Raw genomic sequence first — 18,958 nt, forward strand, 5'->3', positions numbered from 1 at the left:
CCTGGAAGATGAGGGTTAGAAAAGCCAAGACTATTGTACTCATAGACTACCAGTGGAGAAACCGAAATTTAAATTTGTCTAACCCGTACCATCCTTCGTTTGATTAGAGATCGAGATTATGAAAGCAGCATAAAGGTAATAAATCCGAGGTATTGTTAGAAATGTGGCTCATATGTTAAGTATAAAGAGATACTAAAGAGTTCTAGTAAGAATGCCAGATGCCGGAGTGGAACGGAGCGGAACGAGTGGAGGGAAGCGCAGCGAGTGGAGCGGAGCAAAGCGACGGCATCTGGCTCATTGCCGAAGATCCAGTGAAAGTAGACTGGGCCGAATGCGCCCCGCGGTATAGTTCGGTATTGTACAAGGGTATTTTTGGGATACAAACCAAATCCGATTAGGGTTAGAATAGAGTAAGTATAAATATTTTATGTTGTAAACCCTATTCCATACTGTGATAATAAGAACAACAGCCGCTCTCGCTCCCGTGGACGTACCCGATTTTGGGAAACCACGTATATCTCTATGTTGATTCTTTACTATTTTATACTCGTAAATCGTGTGCGTGTGTGTGACGATCCTAACAAGTGGTATCAGAGCTTCAGGATGTTTTAGATCACACAGAAGAACAATGTCATCAAGTTCGTCTGTTTCGAAGTTCGATGTGATGAAGTTCGATGGAACTTCGAATTTCGGATTGTGGCAACAGCAGGTAAATGATCTGTTGATGTAGCAGGGCTTGTACAAGGGGTTGAAGGCGAAGCCAGAAACCATGTCTAACGATGATTGGGAAGAACTCCAGATGAAGGCAGTGAGTACGATTTGTCTGTGTCTTGCAGACGAAGTTATGTATCACGTGTTGGGTGATGAATCGCCGATTGGGGTCTGGACTAAACAGGAGAGCAAGTATATGTCAAAGTCGTTGACGAACAAACTGTTTCTAAAGCAGAAACTTTTTAGGTTGAAGATGGTTAAGGGTGCTGATCTGATTCAGCATATCAACGCGTTCAATCAGGTTGTGAGCGACCTACAACGGATTGACATAAAGTTTGAGGAAGACCAAGCACTAATGTTACTGTGTTCTCTATCGATTTCTCTCGAAACCCTCGTTACAACCTTACTCTGGGGGAAAGAAACCCTAGAACTAGAGGAAGTCATTGCAACCCTTCTGGCGTATAATCAACGCAAGCAATAAACAAAATTGCTGCAGGGTGAAGGTCTAATGGTTAAGGGATACGGGGATCGTGGCAGGAAGAAGGAGATGGGTAAATCAGTTTCGGGGCATGGGAGGTCTCACTCAAAGAAAAGGTCAGAGGGCACGTTTGAGTTCAAGTGTTACAAGTGTCATGAACCAGGGCACATGAAGAAAGACTATCTGCAGAGGGGAAAGGGAACTGATTGGAAGAAGAAGGGAAAGGCAAGGGAGAGAAAAGATGGATCATCAACTTCTGCAAACGTTGTGAGTAGGAGTCAAATGATGGTGATATGCTTTTGGTCTTAGCCGGTCCGAATGACAAGGCAGATTCATGGATTCTGGATTCAGCATGTTCGTTTCACGTGTCTCCTAATAAGGATTGATTCAAAAACTACAGGTCAATGGATTGTGGTAATGTTCTTATGGGTAACGATGTATCGTGTAAAGTTATAGGAATAGGCACAATAAAGATCAGAATGTTTGATGGTGTTGTGAGAGCTTTGGGGGATGTTAAACATGTTCCAAAATTGAGGAAAATTTTGATTTCGTTGGGAACCTTAAACTCTAACGGCTATGGGTATAAAACAGAAGGTGGAGTTATGAGGGTAACAAAGGGTGCCATGGTGATTATCCTGGAAGGGTTACATATCTATTTCCCCCTTAAACTATTCCAATTTTAGTTACTTCCCCCTCGAACTACCAATTGAAGTTACTTGCCCCTCCAACTATGAAAACGTTATTCCCTTCGTCCAATCCCTAACTGTCGTCCAATTCTTGGACAAAAAACTCAACACCTCTAACACCAAAATTGTTTTGGCGCCCTGAATGTGGTTTTGGCGCCAATAGAAGGGTAATATGGACATTCCAGCTTAAACCCTAACCGCGATTTCACTAAAACCCCACAACCCATTATAATCTCAAAAATCCACAACCTGGATCATCAAATACAGAGAGAGAGAGAGAGAGAGAGAGAGAGAGAGAGAGAGAGAGTGTGTGTGTGTGTGTGTGTGTGTGTGTATGTGTGTGTGTGTGAATGAGTGAGACCAATCTACAATGGCATGGAACTTGAGAGATCCAAATAGAATAACACCAACATGTTAAGTCTTTTTTTAATATCTATTTCGAGATTTGCATGTTTCTATATTGCAAAGTATAATCTTACTCTTTTAGAACTTTTCGATTATTATATGGGTATGAAACTGTGGTTCCAGCCATTGTTCAAAGCCTCTTCGGTGAAGGAGGTTCTCAATGGAGATCTTTGTCCACAAAGGCAAATCTGTTCGTTAGGGCTAAGATTGGGGTTGGAGTTGCTAGAACTGCTCATTATGGGGAGGAGATATATATATATATATATATATATATATATATATATATAGAAAGAGAGAGAGATAGAGAGAGAGAAAGTGAGTGAGAGGGTGGGTGAGGTTGAAAAGGATTGGAATGGGGACCGAGATACATACGAAGAAGAAGGATATATACATACATATACATATATTGGTAGGGTTTGAGCTGGAATGTCCATATTACCCTTCTTTTGGAACCAAAACAACATTTGGGACACAAAAAGGTTTGGTCTGGAGGTTTTCCGTCCAAGAATAACGTTTTGGTCTGACTGAAATGAGGGATTGGCTGAACGGAATAACATTTTCATAGTTGGAGGGGCAAATAACTTCAATTGGTAGTTTGAGAGGGAAGTAACTAAAATTGAAATAGTTTAAGGGGGAAGTAGATATTTAACCCTTCCTGGAAATATCTACAGGTTGATAGGGAGTACAGTTGTAGGTGGAGCTGCTGTCACTACAACGAATGATACTGATGATACCATGCTTTGGCATATGCGGTTGGGACATATGGGAGAGCGTGGGATGGTAAAACTGCATAAGAGGAATCTGCTGAAAGGGGTTAAATCGTGTAAATTGGATTTCTGCAAGTTTTGTGTTCTGGGAAAACAGTGTAAGGTGCAGTTTAGGAATGCAACTCACAGAACGAAGGGAATTCTTGACTACGTTCATTCAGACGTTTGGGGACTAGTGAGGGTAGCTTCGAAAGGAGGATCTCTGTATTTCTTGTCCTTTATTGATGATTTTTCGAGGAAAGTTTGGGTGTACTTTATGAAACATAAGTCTGAAGTCTTTGCTAAGTTCAGAGTGTGGAAAGCTGAAGTGGAAAACCAGACATGGAAAAAAATTAACTGCCTCAGGACAGATAATGGGAAGGAATTCAAGAATGTGCATTTTCTGAAGTTTTGTGAGGAACATGGAATTCAGCGAGACTTTACAGTTCGGAAGACACCACAGCGGAATGGGGTGGCAGAAAGGATGAACAGAACCATTGCAGAAAGGGCATGGTGTTTGAGATTGAATGCGGGACTTCCGAATGTATTTTGGGCAGAAGTAGTGAGTATGGCATGCTTTGTTATAAACAGGTCACCGAGTGCTGCTTTGGATGGGAAGGTAGCTGAAGAGATGTGGACAGAGAAAGAGGTTGACTACTCAGGGTTGAGAATATTTGAGTGTCCGACCTATGTTCATATTCCCAGTGATGAGAGGTCAAAGCTTGATGCGAAGTCTAGATAGTGTATCTTTCTTGGTTATGAGAAATGGGTCAAAGGGTATAAGCTTTAGGATCCGGAGACAAAGAATGTGGTGATCAGTAGGGATGTGGTATTTGATGATGACTCTATGGTCAAGGCACATTGGAAGATTCAAAAAGTTGAATCAAAGGAAGTGAGCAGCAGACAGTAGGGCATACATGGCATCCCCCGCATCCAGGAACATCTCAAGCTCAAGCACCTTAGAGGACAACTTATGCTTCCAATGCAGCTCCAAACATGTCATTCGTACCTCCTGGACCGATTCAAATCGAGGGAGAAGGTTCATGGCATGCCCAAACATAAAAGAAAGAAGATAAAGACGACGCTACCATAGTAGGGGGGCCCACCACCTTCACTCTCCCTCAAATGCAACACCCTTGTTGATTGATGCCCAAACCTGACCCCAAATCCCTTTGATTTGCACACTACAACCCTTAATTTCGTTTAACCGATTCAGGTTTCTCAAAGCCCTAAATCGCTAACTCTCACTCTCTTTCTCTATCCTGTAATGAGGCAGGTGTAGATAATTGTTTCAACAAAATTTTGAATTTTTTTTCAACTTTTTGCTAGACATCAATGCAAGATGACTACCACTGCACAAACCATGTGGATATCTTGAGCTAAATTTTTACAATTTTAGTACTTCCTCCGTCCCCGCATAATAGTCTGCTATTCTATTTTGAATTGTCTCTTAAAAAGTATCCACTTTAAAAACTTTTTTTCCTCTTTAAAAATTTAATGGGTAAAAATTTGTACAATGATTGTTTTGTCCTTTTCAAAAGTTAATTGATAAAGAGTTAATGGATAAAATTGGTGGACAATTTTGAAAAATAAATGTAAAAATTGATGTGAAAGGAGTATAACAATGTCTCTTTAATAAATAAATTAGAATTACGAAATTGAACACTTACAAAGGACGGAGAAAGCAAATTTAAAAATTGAAACATATACCAACTTCATTTATACTGGAGTATATATGAAGCAAAAGATATACTCACTCCGTCCCTTTTTAAGTATCTTGCTTCGTAACTTCAACTTATTAAAAAGATATCATCATTATATCTTTCACATCAACTTTTTCCTCCACTTTTCCTACTTACCCATCATCATTACACTTTTACTGACTTACTTTTCAAAATGGAATCTACTTTTAAAGACAAAATAGACAATGCACCAACTTTTACTTATTAACTTTACAAAATTGACACTTATTAAGGGATAGCCCAAAATGGAATACTAGACTTTAAATAAGGAATGGAGGGAGTATCAAGCACCACGTGGCATTAGCCTAATTTGTTTAGATTTCTATTTTAAAGATGTCAGCAAAATATCTCATTGGTGATATTCATGACAGAAAAAATGAGACTAGATTTGTTAGCTCATTCAACTAATAAATCAACATACTACATAATCCAAAAAGCCAAAGGTTATGAAGATCAGTTCTCTCACACTTACCACAAGTTCTATCCAAGGACGGAACCAGGATTTTACCCTAGCAGTGGCGAAATGTATACTAAAAAAATAAAAAGATGCATTACAATATTAATAGTTATCGGCTCCAAAAAAAATTAAAATAACATAATAAAAACTATAGTAAATGATATTTTTCATTTGCACATAGAGTATGAAAAAATACTAATTTTAATTTTGAGTATCGATAATGCCACTTCAACAACAACAACAACAGAACCCATGTAGTTCCCAATCATTGGGGTATAAGTGGGGGAGGATTGGAGACAGACCTAACTTTTGGCAATATATACAAAGTGGCTAATCTCAGAATACCACTTAAAAAGTAACCCCCCCCCCAATATGTATTTTGGTGCAAAACCATGCCCCAAAATAAAGCCAAATGACATCAGAGAAGACAGGTCTAAAGACCTAATTCAATTTATGTGCACATTACCAAGCTTCCTTTATTGATAATCCAGAGCATCAATAAGCACAAAGATAATGTCACTCCTCAAATCTATAATATCACTCCACAGATTCCTATATGGATTTTTCAAATTGATAACCGCACTCCTTTTTGGGAGGGGCGTTACAAATTTGAGAAGTGACATTATAATTAAGTTTCCTTAATTTTTTAGGTTAAGTTATTTTAGGGTTAGAATTAATGGAGAGTTTTTTTTTCTTAATTACACATCATCATTTATATTATTTCATTTTGGCCCATTGAATTTAGTTTTAGAATACTCTTTTGGGTCTTCTTTCTTAAAAAAAAAAATAGAAGATTTGTGACTAATATATAAGAAAAAATAAGAAAAAAATTCTAGCAGTGGCGAGACTATATAAGTTGGGGATAAATTTTTTTTTCCACATATAATAATTGTGTTTTTTAAAATTCTTGTCGTGGCGGCCGCCGCCACTAGACCCCCCCTGATCCCATCCTTGGTTCTATCACCTAGTCGCTTTGTAAGTAGCCTGGACACAACACCGAAACGGCACATACAGACACAACACGGATACATACTTGTAGTTCAACCTATGAAGAGCTCTTACATACAAACCATTTTCAGAAACATTGCACAAAAAAAAAAAAAAAAACAATTTGAGAGATTAAGCTGACAAACTTGCAACAAAAATAAAAACAAAAACTCCACTCCTTAAAATAATTTGAAGAACCTCTTCCAAGTTTTCGACACATGAATTCCCATGCTTCATCACATAATAGAAGATTGCAGTAGAAGATTTCAATGCACTAGTTGTTATAACTGTCACTATCATGATGCCTACAGTAATTTAATGGGTACATTGCAGTAAGTTCAATGGGAAAAAAATCAACCAAGGGTGCCAAGAACTCATAGCAAAAGGATATGAACTTTTAATAGATAGTACTATTTATTTTGGAAACAAACTATCAGCTCCTTTTATTCTTCTAACATAGTGAAACCAAACTTCGTGAAATGCAAATGAGCAAAGTATAGTAGATATGACAGCTAAGGAGCAAGGTAACCTCCAATGAAACACTGGCACCCCAATTTAACATCATACTCACGCTTGACACTGCTATTGACTAGTTTTGACGCTCCTTGGAAATGGGTTGAACACATAAATTTACCTTTCTAACAAAAATGTCAAGGACACAAGGACACGCTAGGGGTTGTAAGGCAACGTATGAAGATGCTTGAGCACATTCGTTTACTACCTGAGCTGAAATCTTAGCTCAAGCTTGGTTTGAAAAAGCAACTTTAGCTCAACTCGTTACTAAATAATCAAGATAGAAATCAGCTTGAAGTGACAAGCGTAGAGCATTTGACAAATAGACTAAGACGAGAGCCAAGGGAAAAACATGAACTTCAGGTATTGAGAAGTAAAAATTATCCCCCTTGGGAAGCCGTGGCAAGCCTTGTCGGTTGCCATGGCATGACAGTATTCTGAAAAAAAAAATGAGGAGAGAAATAAAGCATAGAACTTTGTGTGCTAATATATTCCTAAGATATGCGCAAGAGATAACCTAATTAGTATAATCAGCCACACATCAAATAGTTTTCAATAGCCGGTACATACTATAGCGATCAAAAGGATTACTTTTGTTTGCGTGCACATTGACAAAATGTTGAGAATGGGGGTGCAAACATGGTTTAAGTAGTCATTTACTTTCAGTCTCCTAGGAAGAACACGTAGACATCTTGATTTTGTTTCTCAAATCTTTGCTTAGACTAGCATTCTTCAAAATTGTTGCTATTTCATCTTTATCCTTTCCTTTCTTGGAGTTTGGAAGCATAGCATCGCAAAGGAATCAACTGCCCCTAGAAGACACCATTTCATGGTTTCACTAAAACTAGTGATTCCATGAAAGTATCAGCGGTAAATGCATCAGCACTCCCGGTATATCCAGCATTTGTCAAAGTTTTGGTCTCACAGTCATACCAAAGTAGCCGTTTGTGATTTTCACTCATCGATAACAGAACTTTACCATTTTTCCTTAATCCTACTGTCTGGTACAACACTCCTGGAAGAGTAATATTGTATAATTTAGCCCACGATTCTGCAACTCCATATTCTTTCATCACCCATATGCAACAAGAACCCTCCTCCAGTTGTCCATGACATAACACCGCCAATGATTCTTTATATGCCATGATGGCCAGGCACAATGGGCTTTGACTAACCAGAGTGGCGGGCATCATCATCACCGAGAACGCTTGAGAACCCATATTGAACAACATTATTAAACTGCTTAGACCATTCATCACTCTCGTGTCAATTGCAATCCAATGTATGGCTCCATTAACAAAAGCATGTAGGCAACTAAAACGCACAACCTGATGTGGATGATCAACAATAGAGATGGATCTCCATGATCCTGTGCCTTGGGTGTAAAGCTCAACCTTGGAAGGAAATTTTCCCAGATCATCCGCCTTCTCATAAACAATAAACACCAACATGTACTCATGCGTAGTGGGGTGGGCACCAAATCCCAAAACAAACGGCGGAGGAGAAGTTTCTGGCAGAGAGGGCATGGGAAGAATTAATGATTTCCTAATTAATGGATTCCACAGAATAATACACGGTGGCGAAGTGGTATCAACCATACAAAGCAAACCATTACACTTACCCACTACTCTTCTATGCCCAAGTGAAGTACTCAAAGGAGACACCAGTTCCGCGAACTCATCGCCACGGCACAACAGATAGCGCTCTCTGTTGTCAATAAAGGTGTAAGTCGTAAGGAGAAGGTTTTCGGTGTTTGTTTTGGTGTGGTCGAGGTGTTTGGCGATGAAACTAGGGCTTGTTATAAAGGAATGCCATGTTTTGCATACGGATGTGAATCGAATCAGAGATTCTACGGGCAGTCTTACGAGAATTTCGGCTAAAATTTCAGTTGATATATAGTCCGACATTGTTCCTGCAACAAAACGATAATATGGGTATCGAGACAAGTGGAAAAAAAAAGAGCCTAAGTTTTGAGGAAGAGGGAAAAGTTGGGCATAAGAACTTACAGAACTTGTGATGATCGATTGAAGCCCTGGGTTTTCGAGCTGGGCTATGATCGTTCGATTCGTCCCAAATTTCTATGATTTTCCCAGCATTTCAATGATCAAAGACAGAATAAGCATAAGCTGCATAACTGAGGAGAGAGAGAGAGAGAGAGAGAGAGGGGCGAGTCGGGCGACCGAGCTTTCCTTCGTTTCCCAACATTTTCGCGTTTATTCGGGAAAGTTTCATTTCGCCTCCTGAATTTTCAACCAAATATCACATAAGCACCTATCCTTGTATCCTTCATTTTATTTAAATTAAACATCTGAACTAAAAAAAAAAACCAGAAAGAGGCACCTACCGTCTTTTTTTTGTTTTTGTCATACGGTATATATCAATAGGGATTAGCAGGATGTTAATATGTTAATCAGCAGGGGTTCAAGTTACCACTCGGGGAAAAAATGAGACAACCAAATTGACAAGTTTGGTTTCTCCCACCTACCGTCTAAAACCATCTAATTTCTAATAGAAACTATGAGATAGAATATACACATGCGAGCATATGCAACGGAAATTAGGAATGTATTAATCTCTAGCCATTGTTGTTCAAGTTGATCACCAAACTCACACACTCTAGATTTAGGTGTCTTCTATATATGCATGACTTGAGTTTATTGATTGATGGATATCATATGCTTTATATAAAGCTAGGCTAGGGACCATTAATCTACTTTAAGAAACCTTATTAGTTTTCCTCCATCATAGAAACTTAAACACAACATAATGAAATAAATGGGTAAGCAAAGAGCCTTTGAAACCACCACTAATCTTATAATGGAACTTATGGTATTGGAATTGTAATTTGGTAAAATGTGCATGGAAAACCCTCTTGGTGGGTATTTATGTACGTAATTGCGAGGATTTTGATTATGGAAACTTATCAATGTTATTGTTTAAAATCGAGGGCGTGATAGAAAATATGTTACAAATTGAGGATTACAAGAAAAGATTGAGGAGAGAATTGCAGGAAAATATGAGAACCAAAAAAGTTGTAGTATTTTTTTTTTTTTTTTTTAGTTTGTATATTTTCATCTTTTCTTCTTTTTTACTATATCATGATTCTACTTTAGTAGAAGATGAGAACAAAAACGTCCTAACTTAATTAATTCCCCCAATCTCACCTATTTTTCATGCTGCCTGATGTATTGGAGCATGCTTGTGTTAATATTTTTGTTGCTTCATACGTGAGCCATTGTTTGATAACTGTAACACATTATTATCAATCTATAGAATAATTCCTTGCTCCGACTACCCGGGATGGTGGGTTAAACTCGTTTCCTACTCGGCTTTGATATACTTGTTATGAAGTACTACTCGGGCGAAACGGTTAATTGAGTAGTTCCTATTTCTTTTTACTCTACTTTTGTAATGGCAAATCTAATCAAAAACAGATTCAAGCCGGCCATCTGATACTTCAGCTCCTAGGGATCTCATAGGACTGATCACTCTAGTTATGTATGGCCTAAGGTTTTAGATGTTCAAGGATGGAATAGAAACAGACCAGAACGAACTGAAAAAGCTGATCATTTGGTGCTCTTGCTGGCAAAGTTGTCCCCTGTAATCTGAACTCTCTAAGTGCAAGACATTCACATTATTTCCTCTGCTTCGTTATTTCCCCCAAGGTGACTCTGATTCCCCAACCAACTAGATACGTATGTGGCTGACAATACTTAATATGAACTCATTGAGTTGTCCGCTGTTTGAGAAACTCCTTCATGATGGAGCACATGTTCTTCGTTTCATGAGCTCTCGTACTTTTACCACCCGTTCACCTGCTCGGTGTTGCAACATTGAATATTTTGTCGTCTCAATGGCAGTAGCAGTTCATTCTATTATTTTCAAAATTCGAAAAGTATGTGATCAATGATCTTCATCTAGATTTTTCCTTTCGTACATGGTATGTCCTCTGCTTTGCGGGGTGAGGTTGCGTACATTCAACGCTATGTAAACACCGCCATGGAAGAACCCTTTTACGCTGGATTAGCCCTTTTAGATAGTAGGTCTCCTCCATTGAAATCTAATTTTTCACCCTGCACAACTATTTGTTTGTTGTTGGTCTTCTGATGGTACTACCATATTTTGTTGGTTTTTTGATGCTTTTCTGTGATTCATATTGTTCTTTTTAAACTTTTTCTAATTGTATATATCTAGAGGATCCAGATAAAAACTTTGAGGAGTTGAGTTTTTCTTTCCCCCTTGGTTTTTAGTTCTCATTTTCGTTCATCTTCATTATTGACGGCTGCTAGTAACTCTTGCAAGTCGCTTGTTCCAAGATTAAGCACACTTATATTTTTTCCAAAAAGTAAATACTATTAAGTGAGAGAGAGACTTGGTAAGGAACGCGTGCAATAATAAGGTTTTCTATTTTTTTTCCTGATCCCACGGCCACTTTTTAACCCAAAAAAAAAAAATTTCGGATGTCGATTCCGTGTCTGGACATTCTCAAACAAATTCAGGTTTGCAAAATCTTTGGTGAGCGGAGCAGGTCTTGATGTTGGGGAGAACTGGATTTCAGAACAAATTCAAATCCAATCCATCTAACTAAACCCATTTCGATAAAAATCTATTGGCATGAATGATGTGGCAGATTTGGCAGCCTAAATGATGTGGCAAATTTGGAAAAGTCAGAGTTACCGCCAAAGATGTTTTCCCTTTTCTAACAACACCTTTGCCTTACAGCTGGAATACCACTTTGCATATATTTTTCCAAATTTTAACTTTGGCAGCCTAAATCGCTCATGGGTAGGGTTGCTGCAAAAAAAATGCAAAACCCGAAGGCAAACAACCTAAATAGAAGAGCATACTCCATGAATTCTGCAGAGTGAAGGAGGGAGCAAGCTTGCAACGAATGCCTCGTAGAGACTACTGCTACCAACCTAGAGCCACGACCACCAGCAAGATGAGTGTTAGAAAATCCAAGACTATTGTACTTGCAGACTACCAGTGGAGAAACCAACATTTTGAATTTGACAAACCCTTTTTCAAAATCTACCATCCTTTGTCAGCTTAGAGAGACTATGAAAGCAACATAAAGGTAATGATAGCAACATAAAACAGGAACTATTCTGAATAATCTAAAAGTTAATGACATCCTAAGCATTAACAAGTCATTTTCGCCCAAGTTTAGGATTGAAAATGGTAAAAACTTCCATTATTTTACCAGGTCTGAAGACTAGACATTTTAAAACTATAAAACCACAAGAACTTTTACTTTGATAGTTGCAGTTATTATAATGATAAAGAATAAAAGGGTTTGATATATCTAACTGTTTGATTGCATTGCAAAAAGCTTATCGAAATCATCATATTCGCCCAGACAACTAATATATCATCATAGTTCACAATCCGAACAGCCAGAGGTTATGAAGCAATCAGTTCTCTTTCACTTACCACGAGTTCTATTACCTAGTTGCTTCGTACGTGGCCCAGACACAACACCAAAATGGCACACACAAGCGGACACGACACGGATACATACTTGAAGTTCAACCGATGAAGACCTCTTCTCCCATACAAATCATTTTCAGAAACATTGCAGCTAAAAACAAAACTATTTGATGTAATTAAGTTAACAAACTTGCAACAAAAACAACTCTGCTCCTTCAAATAATTTTGAAGAACATCTTCAAAGTTTTCAACACATAAATTCCACGCTTCACCTAGTAATAAGAACATGCAATAGTAGATTTCAATGGCACTAGTTGTTATCTTTACTGTCACAATCATGATGCCTACAGGAATTTAATGGGTAAAGGTGCAAATTTACTTGCATTGCAGTAAGTTCAATGGGAAAAATCAACAAAGGATGCCAAAGAACTCATAGCAAAAGATATGAACTTAACAGAGAGTATTTTATTTTGGAAACAAAATATCACCTCCTTTTGCTCTAACATAGTGAAAACAGACATAGTGAAAAAGTAAATGAGCCAAATATAATTAGGAGATATGATACCTAAGGAGCAAGGTAACCTCCAATGAAAAACGGGATCATACTTACGCTTGACACTGCAATTGACGAGTGCTAATTGTCGACACTCCTAGGACATGGTTCGAACACATTATGTCATTTTTCCAACAGAAATTTCGAGGACACAAGGTCTCACATGGGTTGTATAGCAACGTATTAAGATGCTTGAGCATGTTCGTTTAGTACCTGAGCTGAAATCTTTGCTCAAGCTACATTTGAAAAAAGCAACTTTAGCTCAGCTCATAACAAAATAATCAAGCTCGAGATCAGCTTGAAGTGACATGCATAGAACATTTGACAAATAGACTAAGATAGTAGCCAAGGGAAAAACATGAACTTCAGGTTTGGAAAAGTAAAAATTAACTAGAGAAAAAAAGAAAGGGGAATCAAGCATATTACAACATGTGCAAACACATTCATAAGATACAGGTAAGAGATAACCCAACTAGTATAATCAACAAAACATCACATAGTTATCAGTACATACTAATATTCTATAGCAACGAAATGAGTGCTTATGTTTGTATGCACATGGACAAAATATTGAGATTCTGGGTGCAGACATGGTTTTGTTTCCCAAATCTTTTGTTGGACAAGGATTCTTCAAAATTGCCGCTCTTTCAGCTTATTCGTTTGCTCTCTTGGAGTTTGGAAGCATAGCATCACAAAGGAATCAACTACCCCTAGATGAAACCATTTCCTGGTTGCACTAAAACTAGGGATTCCATGAAAGTATAAGCTGAAAATGCATCCGAACTCCCGGTATATCCAGTATTTGCAAAAGTTTTGGTCTCACAGTCGTAACAAAGTAGCCGATTGTCACTTGTCGATACCAGAACTTCACCATTTTCCCTAAATCCCCTTATCTGGTCTAACACTCCTGGAAGAGTAATAGTGTATAATTTAGCCCAAGATTCTGCTACTCCGTATTCTTTCATCACCCATATAGAAGAAGAACCCCCAGCCGAACTTCCATGACATAACACCGCCAGTGATTCTCCATATGACATAATGGACAGGCGCAATGGGCTTTCACTGACTAGAGCGGCAGGCATCATCACAACAGAGAATGCTTGAGAACCCATATTGAACAACACTATCAAGCTACGGATACCATCATCGAAAGCTCTCATGTCAAGTGCAATCCAGTGTACGGATCCATTAACAAAAGCCGGAAACCAATCATCACACGCTAGGCAATGTGGATGACCAACAGAAGGGATGGATCTCCACGATCCTGTGCCCTGGGTGTAAAGCAAAACATTGGAAGGAAATTTCCGCGGCATTACATCCGCCATCTCGTAAACAATAAACACCACCATGTATTCATGAGTCTTGGGGTGGGCACCAAATCCCAAAACAAGCCTGCGACGAGAACTTTGTGGCAGAGAGGGCATGGGAAGAGTTACTGATTTCTTAATCGATGGGTTCCATAGAGTAACACACTGCGACAAATCGGCATTGACCATACATAGCAAACCATTGCAACTACCCAGTATTGTATTATGCCCAAATGGGGTACTCAAAGGAAACTCCAGTTCAGAGAACTCGTCACTAAATCTTTCATCGCCACGGCACAATAGATAGCGCTCTTTCTTTTCATCAAAATTGGAAGCCTTAAGGAGAAGGTTTTTAGTGTTTGTTGTACTGTGGTTGAGGTGTTTGGCGACGAAACTAGGGCTTGTTATGAGAGAGTGCCATGATTTGCATACGGATGTGAATCGAATCAGAGATTCTACAGGTAGTCTTACAAGAATGTCAGCTAAAAGTTCAGTTGGTATGTAGTCCGACATTGTTCCCAAGGTCCTGCGATAAGAAGATACTCAACGGAAAAAACAAAGAGCCAAGGTTTTGAGAAAGAGGGAAAAGTTGGACGTGAACTTACAGAACTTGTGATGATCGATTAAAGCCCTAGGTTTTCGAGCTCGGCTATGATCGTTCGATTCGTCTCAATTTCTCTGATTTAACCCAGCATTTCAATGATCAAAGAAGTATAACTGAGGTGAGAGAGAAGTTACCAAACAAAACTGAGAGAGAGAGAGAGAGAGAGCGCGGTTTCCTTCGTTTCGCCACCTTTTTGCGTCTTTGTTCCGAAAGTTGGGCGTTTGGCACAACGTAAGGGAATATTTCAAAATAGGCCCCAACCTTTACACTAAAATTTAATTAGACTCCCAACCTTTTAAAAACTTCAATTTTACTCCCAATATTATCTTCCGTTAATCAAAACGCCCCCTTCCGTCCGAATGACTAACGGATTTCGTTAAAGGCTCCGTCAAATATCGTCCCGATCAAATTTTGATGATCTGAGCCGCTCAATGTGTTCAAAACGTGATTTTAAGGGTACTTAATAAAAATCAGTAAAAAAAATGATAGCGAAGGGTTTCATCTGAACAATTTTTTATTGAATAGTTAAATAAAAAACTACTCAAATCAAGTCTTTTCCGGTCTTTTTTTTTTTTGCTGATTTCTCTCGGGTACTCTTAAAATCACGTTCTAAACACATTAAACGGCTCGGATCATCAAAATTCGATCAGAAAAAGGGAGGTGCAGACCGAAGCAAAATCCGGACGTCCGGACTTGAACAAAATCCTGATCGATCCGCACCTCCCATTTCCCAATCAAATTTCGATGATCTGAGCTGTTCAATATGATTAAAACATGATTTTAAGGGTACTAACAAGAAATCAGCAAAAAAAATGATCGGGAAGGGTTTCATTTGAACAGTTTTTTATTGAATTATTCAATAAAAAACTGTTCAAATGAAGCTTTTTCCGGTCTTCTTTTTTTTTTTGCTGATTTCTCGCGAATACTCTTAAAATAACATTTTGAACACATTGAGCGGCTCGGATCATCGAAATTCCATCGGGACGCTATTTAACGGAGCTTTTAACGAAATCCATTAGTCATTCGAACAGAATGGGGCGTTTTGATTAACGGAAGATAACATTGGAAGTAAAATTGAAGTTTTTACAAGATTAAGAGTCTAATTGAATTTTGGTTTAAAAGTTGGGAGTTATTTTGAAATTTTCCCACAACGTAAACAAATACGGCCGGATGGCAAGCCCACCCAAACGAGAAATTTTTTGGTGCGGGTGGTTATACCCACGTGGTACCCATTTAGTACATTCGGACCGTCTAATACTTTTTTGGACGGTTTGGATTGAAACTCTCTTTCTTCTTTTACCCCAACACTTTCTCTCTCATTTTTCTCTCTCCAAATTTGAGCCATCTAAAAACGTAATGGACAGCTCGGATGCGCAGAGCGGACATCACGTAATACCCACCCGGCACTAAAAAATTTTCCCACCCGAACGTTGTTAACCGAACTGTTTGGTGCGATTTTTAACTAAAATTTTAACCATGATTTTGGTTATTGAATTTTAAAACCGGCCTCTTTAGTTACGATTTCGGTTTTAGGTGATAACCGAATCCAAAATCAAATCGAACCGTAACTGAACAGGAAGATAATTACATAACTACCCTCATATTTCATGTTATTTTGTTGTTTTGACAGTGAAATTTAGTGTCTTTGAACATTTGGTGTATTAGCTTGTTGCATTTTTAGATATTTTGTTGTTGGACAATAATTTTTGGTGCCTTTGAACCATCGGTGTAATAGTTTATTATTTTGTTGACTTTCAAAGATATTTTGTTGCTGAATATTTTGGGTCTTTTAACTCTATTAAAAATTTGAGTACTGCTATATACACCGACCATTTTGGACCGAAACCGTACCGACGGCCGCGCGCGGCCGTCTCCGGCCACCGAACGGCCGATCCGAGCCGTCCAAAAATTTAAAAAAAAAAAACCGAGGGGCCCAACGCGGGAATCAACGTCATCCGATGTGTGTAGGGTGCTTGATCTAAACACCCTATTTTTCGTGTATACATATATACACGAAAAATAGGGTGTTTAGATCAAGCACCCTACACACATCGGATGACGTTGATTCCCGCGTTAGGCCCCTCGGTTTTTTTTTTTTAAATTTTTGGACGGCTCGGATCGGCCGTCCGGTGGCCGGAGACGGCCGTGCGCGGCCGTCGGTACGGTTTCGGTCCAAAAATGGTCGGTACACATAGGATTTTTCTAAAAATTTTGACCTCCGGTTGCGGTGAAGTGAAAATTCATATTGAACTGAAAACCGTGGTTTTGGTTATGGTTTAGATAAAATAAAAACAGCTGATTATGATTATGGTTATGGTTTTGATTTTGGTTTTAGATAGTTATTTTGGTTTTAGTTTTGCCATTAACTGTACCAAATTGTTGCCATCTCAACTATGCCCAGCCCATAAGGCCTAACACCAACATATGTATTGATCTTACCTTGGTCACGTAATAATCCTGTAAAATGTCATGCGCTTCTACGTTCTTTCAGTCTTCACATTCCGCTCACATTCTTAGTCCTCACTCTCGCAAGTTTTAGTTGCTTGAGATTGATTTAAAGACGTTTTCGCACTTGTGCTGACTCACGCGAAAGCGATTATGTGACTTGGGATCCACCTGAGAGCGGGAGCGCTAGACATTTTTAAAGAATTATGAGAACTTAGGGTAATTCTTTAAAAATGTCTAGCGCTCCCCTAAGTCTCATAATCCTTTAAAAATGTCTAGCGCTCCCACTCGACCCCCCTAAGTCTCATAATCCTTTAAAAATGTCTAGCGCTCCCTCTCTCAATCGTCACACTTTGCTTATGGTCTCAATCCTCGCTCTCACAAATTTTAATAGTCTGAGATGTATTTTAAAGACGTTTTCACAATCACTCAAGTGTGAATTATGTGACTTAGTCCAACCCAAAGCTGAATTCATTGATATTTGGCTTTGCAAGGAGCAGTTTTATTTATTTAGATAAGATGGTGGGTTACACAAAAACATGGGCGAGCCATATAAAGAACATTTAAAAAAAAGAAAAAGAAGAGGCATTGGTGTACAATTTATGTTTTCTCTTTAAAAAAAAAAAAAGGCATTGAGCCCATTTTATGTACTCTCATACTGTTTATTTTGTAAATTTTCTCTATGTATGAAAAAATGCTCTTAGTCGTTTATCGAGTTTACTAGTTTACGCTTAGCTAAAAATTAATCAAAAGTTTGCATATCCAATTGAAAATTATTTTTTACTACAGAATCATACTCCCTCTATCCCCATTCTTTAGTCTCTTTTGGAAGCTCGTGCCGCTTTCCAACTGATTATATTTTGCAATCTATAATTTTTAGGTGATTTTAGAAAACATCATTTAAAAGAACTCATTAAGATCTATCAAATAAGATTCATATTACATGTAAATGGGATTACCAATTAAAAATTATAATTAGTTTTTTATCCGATTGTGATGGGGCGAGGGATAAGAGAATGGAAACAGAGGGAGTAACATATGTAATCCATGCAGGACTGATACAAGAGGTGTCGACAGGGGTGGAGCCATGGTTTTCAATAAATGAGGTCAAAAATTTGAACTATGTATGATTCATTTTTCTAGTTGCTAATTGAAAGAAAACAATTAGATTAACAAGTTAATCAAAAAGTAGATATATATTAATAACAAAGTAATGTTGCTTCGATTCACAATTGACCTCGACGACTTTTCATATTTTGGAAACGATGGATAATAGTCTCGTTTGTAATGGTTTCAAAAATATCTTTATCTATATATACAACTAAACTATCATGCATCTATTGGGTCACACATACGATTTCGAAGCCTACTCTTTACAATCTTCATAGCAAAAAATGCTCTCTCTACAATCTTCATAGCAAAAAATGCTCTCTCTACAATGAAGATTCTCCAGAAAGGCAGAAACGTAGGAAACCTAGTTTTTTTCGAAAGGCAGAAATTGACGTTTGGGGATTTTGTAGGTGGTGATTCTATTTTGACCCCTTTTTTTTCTAAGTACAAAATCCTTATATGGATTGGGGCAAAAATAAAATTTAAAGTTGGGTCAAATGAGTAAAAATGAGGTAAAAATTATACATATCTCTAAGAAAATTTGGGAGGCAGTAAGGTCAGCTGCCTCTCCTTATCTCTTACTGCCTCCGCCCCTGGGTGTCGAAGGTGCTCAGGCTTCTGTACAACTCCAAAGATTATCACTAATTTTTTAAATTTTTTTAGGTGAATTTGAAAACGATCTATTAAATTGGTCCTTTCAAGTCTTCAGAGTAAATAATTTCGTAACATTCTTATATGCGTATGAGAAAAATCACATAATTAAAATTTTAATCAACCGCTTAAT

The 18,958-nt window shown here is 38.1% G+C and overlaps 2 protein-coding genes and 1 non-coding gene across 3 annotated transcripts; all 3 read right to left on the bottom strand.

Moving 5' to 3' along the window:
• Positions 1-5,600: 5,600 nt before the first annotated feature.
• On the bottom strand, positions 5,601-5,707 carry LOC131324951 (small nucleolar RNA snoR100). The gene has a single exon (XR_009199532.1). It is a non-coding gene; the product is annotated as a small nucleolar RNA snoR100 (small nucleolar RNA).
• Positions 5,708-7,233: 1,526 nt separating this feature from the next.
• Positions 7,234-8,972, bottom strand: LOC131321957 (F-box protein CPR1-like). The gene is made up of 2 exons (XM_058353020.1): positions 8,732-8,972; positions 7,234-8,637 (listed from the first exon to the last, which is right to left on the bottom strand). The coding sequence occupies exon 2, from the start codon at positions 8,630-8,632 to the stop codon at positions 7,553-7,555; it is 1,080 nt and encodes a 359-aa protein (XP_058209003.1). The 5' UTR covers positions 8,633-8,637; positions 8,732-8,972; the 3' UTR covers positions 7,234-7,552.
• Positions 8,973-13,165: 4,193 nt separating this feature from the next.
• LOC131321960 (F-box protein CPR1-like) lies at positions 13,166-14,778 on the bottom strand. The gene is made up of 2 exons (XM_058353024.1): positions 14,621-14,778; positions 13,166-14,541 (listed from the first exon to the last, which is right to left on the bottom strand). Exon 2 carries the CDS (start codon positions 14,526-14,528, stop codon positions 13,419-13,421), a length of 1,110 nt encoding a protein of 369 aa, XP_058209007.1. The 5' UTR covers positions 14,529-14,541; positions 14,621-14,778; the 3' UTR covers positions 13,166-13,418.
• Positions 14,779-18,958: the final 4,180 nt, after the last annotated feature.

This window comes from Rhododendron vialii, chromosome 4a (assembly GCF_030253575.1).
Source record: "Rhododendron vialii isolate Sample 1 chromosome 4a, ASM3025357v1".
Taxonomy (NCBI): domain Eukaryota; kingdom Viridiplantae; phylum Streptophyta; class Magnoliopsida; order Ericales; family Ericaceae; genus Rhododendron; species Rhododendron vialii.

Excerpts from the sequence above, each read along its gene's own strand:
- LOC131321957 (XM_058353020.1), bottom strand. The coding sequence starts at position 8,632 with ATGTCGGACTATATATCAACTGAAATTTTAGCCGAAATTCTCGTAAGA.
- LOC131321960 (XM_058353024.1), bottom strand. The coding sequence starts at position 14,528 with ATGTCGGACTACATACCAACTGAACTTTTAGCTGACATTCTTGTAAGA.